Below are 6,245 nucleotides of genomic sequence, written 5' to 3'. Positions count from 1 at the left end.
TAGATGACTTAGGCAATACATTTAAAGGTCAATTTTCTCATGTGTCTGCAACGGATTCATGAAAGCAAGGGGTTTCGTGTGTCAAATGGTTGTTTAGAGGAGTGAGTACAAATTTCTACAGGTTTCTGATCTTAGAACTCATACTCCCATTAGTTTCATGGCTACAGAAACGGGGAAACACAAATAAAACTGTCGGACTCGTCCAATGTTCTGAGAAGGGAAGCTGCTAAGGGATGACCGAACGTCCAATAGGGTTTATCCACAACCAGCAAGTACCGTGATCCAGCAGGGAGGGAAAGCAGGAATTTGAAGATCAAACAGAGAGAGGACAAGCAGAGCAAAGGGCCGGGCTGGGCTGGATTCTGTTCTTCTGGTGAAACAACCACCCATTTTTTGTTCTCTGATAATGGGGAACATTGTATTTGTAGGCTTAATATGGTAAAAACATGCTCTTCATGAGGTTCCCAGCACCAGCATGAAGCGCTGCAGACCCTACTAGGAAGTAGTAATTCAACTATCTTAGGGAAAAAGAAACATACATGTGGAGAACATGGCAAGCCCCTATGGTTATCAGCCTATCAGTAAGAGAGATACATGGAAAGTGGACATGTAACAAGACACTAGTGTTTTTATATCTGACATAGGAGCCTTAGCTTAAGCAGCTAAGTTCGGCAAACACAAATCATGGACAAGTCAATGAGCATATTCAACCACAGGACTAAACAGTGGAGTTTTGGTTACCCTTTCTTTTTCCTGCTTCACTCTCTCAGGATCCTTAGCATCATACCACTTTTGCATCTTAACAGTTTTCTTATTCTGAGAATCAACAAGAGCGGTTAATAAACGATGTGACTTTGAAGACAAGGAAGATGGCATAAATCTCATTTTCTGTAGAAGTCTTCCTTGTGATTGTAGAACTCCCTGCATTATGATTCAAAATTAATCAGGCCAGTGAAACTTATTGTGGATGATGTTGAGAGTATAGATGAACAAAGAGGCGGTACGAAATGCAATTGGAAAGCAGACAAGAAATAGTTTACCTTCCCACTCCTCAGAAACAGATGGGACTGATCATGATTTGCTTCATGTACGGATATATCAAGAACTTCATTACCAATCAGCAGCTGCATGGTTCCATCTTTCCATTTGACAAAGCGTGCATTACTTTCAACCTGCAAGAAATCAATGTGCAAAGCTTCAATTATCGGCGGGGAAAACAAATCTCAGTAATACAGCAGCAAAACATCGCAGACTAAAATGCATCACGTGCATAGGTCTTCAAGGTGGAGGGAAAAGATAGCTGCAAGGAAAACAGGAACATCGCCAAATTGAAAGAACATAGAAGATCAATGAAACCATCATGATGTCATAAGTAGAGTAGTGACATAATCTAGATAGGAATGCCATATCAACTTCAAGGAGAGAGAATTTGAAAATATGGCAATGTAAACATAAGTTTGTAACTGACTGTAACACCAAATGATTTCATAATACTACATTGCTGCATGAAAAATGTTCCACTTACTGATGTAGTGCCATCAGAATTCTTGACAGTTCTCCACCGCACAATATTGTCCTCCAGTCGTATTTTTTTCTTGGTCCCAGATTCATCTGTAACGTAAACATCTTCTTCCACATATGTTTTGGGGTCAAAAGGCCTCGGATCAATCCCCATTATGTTTGATACCTTGATCACGTTCATCTACAAGATAAGAAATCATTAGGTAACAAAACCCTGCCTGAATAGCTGCAGAAGTGCAAACCTATTCAGCATGGCTCATAACATTCTGTCATTCTTACCAAAGCCCATAGAACATGAGATGACCTAGGATAAGGATATGTATCTAGACCAAAATGTTTTCACCATCAAGTACAAGAATGTTGTTCATCAATCATCACACACGAGTTATTTCCTCCAACAATGTTGCTCATCAATCATCACAGCACGAGTTATTTCCTTGTCATTTTATTATACCGGGCAGGTGTATACCAGGCATAGTTTTTAAGGCGGTAAGGCGACCTAAGGCGCTGGGGGGGCGCCTTATCGCCTAGGCGACGCCTAAGCGCCTAAGGCGGGCATATTTGTAAGGCGCTGGGGGGGCGCCTTATCGCCTAAGCGTCGCCTAAGCGTCCAAGGCGGGACGCCTTAAAAACAATGATACCAGGTGTAAAACAAAACATCACCCGTTAGACTATTAAGGAGTAACAGATAGCAAAGAATAATAAAGAATGATGTGCATGTACACCATGCACAACAGAAAAAGGCATGCAACGTTAAAATAAAATTGTTGGATGGATGTGATAAAGCAAATAGGCTGAGCTTAAGAGAACAGGCTTATATATAGACAAGATAATATCGCTATTAGACTTCAAAAGCCAAGAGACTGCTGTCTAAAGATATCAAACAGTAATCAACCATCAAATGATAAACCACATGCACCAGTACTCAACCATATCATCAGAAAAAAAGAGAACAGAGACTGAAAGGCATCCCTCGCAGAGAAGGAGAGAGAGACTGAAAGGCAAGATTTAAATGTGTAGTTAACTCACTCTGTCCGGTCGTGCTGGTGGCTGCTGACGTGGAACCACCAAGTTCAACGGTGGACCAACTGGCTTCTCTTTTGTTTTTGGCTCACGGTTGTCATCTGAATCATATCGTATATCATCATCAGCTACGACGTCATCTGGCTGCAAGTCTTTCTCATATTGCAATTCATCCTCCATAGGCTACAGAAGAAGAGAACAAGGGAAATTTATTGTGTGCCTAGAGATGAAAAGGCTTTAAATAACAAGATAATGTGTAATAGATGGGAAAAATTATCAAACCTGATTGGAAGCACAGATCAATATTCATGCAGAACAAATGCAAGAAACGCAGAAGGTTTAAGTTGTTCGCATGACTACTTAGTTAAGCTAAGATTTATTTAGGGAAGCGCAAAATGGCAAATACAAGGGTAAAATGAGATAAAAGACCACCATATTCGCCACTGTTCTGTGTCGATAAAAAAAACTCAGTTACACTAACATGTACCGCATTATCCTTATCATCCAGTAAGCAACTACGCATTGCTGTCTAGACTCATAACTGTGACTAAGATCGCTTCTGGAGATCTGGAATTTCTACATTTTACTGAATAAACAGAAAAGGAAGAATTCGGGATTTGAATCTTACATTGGAATCTTCGTCAATTTCATCCGGGGCATGATAAGGAGCAGGTTCATCTTCATCACTATCACCAAACACATCACGGACAACTTCATGATCTCTCTCTTCCTCCATCGGCGAGCTGCACAATGAGATTGTGATTCTTATGAGTCACTACACTATTAGGAAGGATCTATATAAGAGAAGAATATGAATGCACTGCCGAAATAATGAATCATTTAGTCAACCATGCAACAAATTACTTAGTAATGTCAGGTCTAGCAAGCATAAAACGCATAATATTTAACAAAGTAGCATTCTAGTTTTCCTTGCCTTGGTTTCCTTTGAGGAGCTTCCTCATCTTCAGGAGCTTGACCAGCATAATAATTATCTTCAGACCCCTCAGATTCAGAGGCAACAACTTCCCTTCTTCTACTGGGAACCGCCTGCTGCTCGTAGCCATCTTCTTCACTGTCCATGCCTCTTGCGTCAGTTTGCATCACCCCATCACTCAGTTCTCTTTCTGGTGAGCTCTGAACCTTTTCCGGGTCACTTTCTCCTTGATCAAGATCAGCAGGATGGGCCTCTGTTTCACTTTCCTCTTCCATTCCAAGTTGGCCCTCACTCTCACCTTCTCCTTCCGCTTCTCCTTCCCCACCATTCTCTGCCTCACCCTCCCCTTCTTCCTGGATAAACATATCACATATCAGTAAGAAAATGTCACATCAGATAGCTTAACCAATGTCGACGCAGAATTAGGGATATGAGGAAATCTACAAGAGCATATCTTTAACTCTTTAGCAAGACCAACATTCCAGTTTTAAAGATCATTTTAAAAGTAACAGTCATCGTTGTTCCAATCACTTGCTAGTTGCTATACAAAATTCCCAGGATATACAGAGATTGCATCACACAACAATCAGCAAGCTGGCGCATGCACGCGCCTACAATTCTCCACCTCGCCTAAATTACGAATTTCTACTTCAAAATGTTTCAGTTAGATTTCCCAGGATCAATTAAAAACATAAGCCCACAATTTCTCGAGCAATTTTGGGCCCGGTCTCGAGGCTTCGAACCGACAGCTCCCCAAAGAGAAAACTAAGCCCTAGCCCAGGATGGGGATTGAGGGAGTAGAGCAGGGGAGATCAATCACGGCGAGAAGGGGACTGGATGTGTGTTACCGAGTGGTAGGCGTCGTGGGCAGGGCCGTGGCTGCGTCCCTCGTCTTCTTCCTCCTCGTCCTCCTCTTGGTCCAGAACTTGGCGATGGCGCTGCATCTGCTGTGGCGGCCCCTGGTCGTCATCGTCGGCGACCTCGATGGGGTCGTCCTCCTCTTCGTCCTCAGACTGGTCGCCGAAGAGGTTCTGCATCATCTGGTTGCGCGTCTCCTCCTCGACATCCCTCTCCCGGTCACCGCCCGCCATCGCCGCCGCCGCTGCTTTCCGCTCCTGTTTGGGTTTCTTCAGTTTCCGCTCCGAGGTGAATTTATGCGTGGGTCGCGTGGCGTTCGAGCCACTGAAGAAAATTGCGTGGGAGACGGCTTTTTTTTAGGGTTGCGTGGGAGACAGCTATAGATCCAACTATAGGACCCACATGCAATCGACTTCCGGGGAATTTTTCTTTCAAAGAGTTTTTTTCTTTCTTTTTTAGGAAATTTTCAAACAGTATTTATAATGGGAAAAGCTTATCCTCAACCGACAGATCGGGGGCGAACGTCTGCCGGCTCCGTATCCGTCAGATTGAATGTTGATCAGACGGTTAAGAGCATCCCCACATCGTCTTCTTCCCTGCGATTCTAATCTCTTTCTCTTGCATCTCTTTTCTTCTGCGGCAGATCAGGCGAGGCGTTGGAAAACCGGCCGCCGCGGCCGCTCATGCCAGGCAACCGGCCGCCCCGCCGCTCACAGCTCTCCTGCCCCTGCATCTAGATTGGGATCGCCGAGCCACCCACTGTCGTCAGCGGCAGTTCCTAAGATCCGCGTGGTTCGAACGGTGCTCCAGCGGCGCGCGTCGAGTGCACGGCCTCTCCGTCGGCGGCGGCGGCGGTGTCGGAGGAGCCCTCCCTGCTTGATCCGCCCCAGCCCATGCGCAGCGTGTTTACAAGCTTTGCCACGTTGTTGATGTTTCTGAAACAACAACGTTGTTGCGGAACGGCGACAACAAAGACTCCGCGATGCAGCCAGAAATGTTGTTGCAATTTTTGTAGCAAGGGTCTTGTTACACAAAATTAGGCGCGACATGAGATGTCTTTTCAATTTTTGCAACAAGGGTCTTATTGCAGAAACTTAGAGAATAAGAGTTTTGCAACAAGGGACTTGTTGCGGAAAATTAGAGAAAAGGAGTTTTCGCAACAAAGCATTTGTTGCAGGGAATTAGAGATGATAAAGTTTCGCAACAGAGATCTTGTTGCAGGAAATTAGATAATAGGAGGTTTCGCAACTAGAGTAGCTCCTACACGCCGGCGGCGGACTGATTTTGCGGTGGGTTGGCGGGGGCGGCGCGCGGGGCGCGGCTTAGTCGGGGTCAGGTCAATACTGTCTTGTTTCTGCAATAGAGCGTTTGTTGCGGAAAATAACGAATGAGCATGCAGGGCGCGGACACCGAATCAGACGGTTATCAGCTCGGGTATCCAATGGCCGTCGAGGCGACGGATAAAATCTAAACATCGGCCGGCGGACGCCTAGCAGCGCAGCGCTGCGCGTCTACCGGTAGACGTCTAGTAAACTTCCACCACCTCGACAGCCGTCGGATCTCTGCACGCGAGCCGTCCAATCTAACTCCTCGCACGCGCCTTGTCGCCTTCTCGACACACTAATTCCTGAAACAACAAACCAGATGCAGAAACAACGGCCGCATTGCAGAAACAATCCTGAAATAATGATCGTGTTGCAGAAACAATTCCTGAAACAACGGCCGCGTTGCAGAAGTAATTCCTGAAACAACGTGTAGCGACCAGATCTCAAACAGTCTGATCTCTGTGCTCCGGTATCATCCCTGGATCAGTAATGCTGACACCACACAGTACTCGGAGGATTTATAGCAGAGTAGAAATCACACACTTATTACAGCGAGTGTCTCAAAAGAGAACTTATTATAATAA

General features: G+C 45.0%; 1 protein-coding gene across 1 annotated transcript in view; it reads right to left on the bottom strand.

The window, feature by feature from the left end:
• The window catches only part of LOC119354705 (protein LEO1 homolog), a 7,545-nt gene extending 2,879 nt beyond the window's left edge, over nt 1-4,666 (bottom strand). The window contains exons 1-7 of the mRNA XM_037621447.1: nt 4,327-4,666; nt 3,479-3,831; nt 3,173-3,287; nt 2,551-2,727; nt 1,526-1,702; nt 1,041-1,172; nt 742-921 (exon numbers count right to left, since the gene is read on the bottom strand). Coding sequence (XP_037477344.1) covers nt 742-921; nt 1,041-1,172; nt 1,526-1,702; nt 2,551-2,727; nt 3,173-3,287; nt 3,479-3,831; nt 4,327-4,569 — 1,377 coding nt within the window. The 5' untranslated portion in view covers nt 4,570-4,666. The remainder of the gene's footprint in view (nt 1-741; nt 922-1,040; nt 1,173-1,525; nt 1,703-2,550; nt 2,728-3,172; nt 3,288-3,478; nt 3,832-4,326) is intronic.
• Nucleotides 4,667-6,245: the final 1,579 nt, after the last annotated feature.

Source organism: Triticum dicoccoides, chromosome 2A, assembly GCF_002162155.2.
Source record: "Triticum dicoccoides isolate Atlit2015 ecotype Zavitan chromosome 2A, WEW_v2.0, whole genome shotgun sequence".
Lineage (NCBI taxonomy): Eukaryota > Viridiplantae > Streptophyta > Magnoliopsida > Poales > Poaceae > Triticum > Triticum dicoccoides.
The sequence above is the reverse complement of the archived record's forward strand: the minus strand, read 5'-3'. Positions and strand labels throughout refer to the sequence as shown.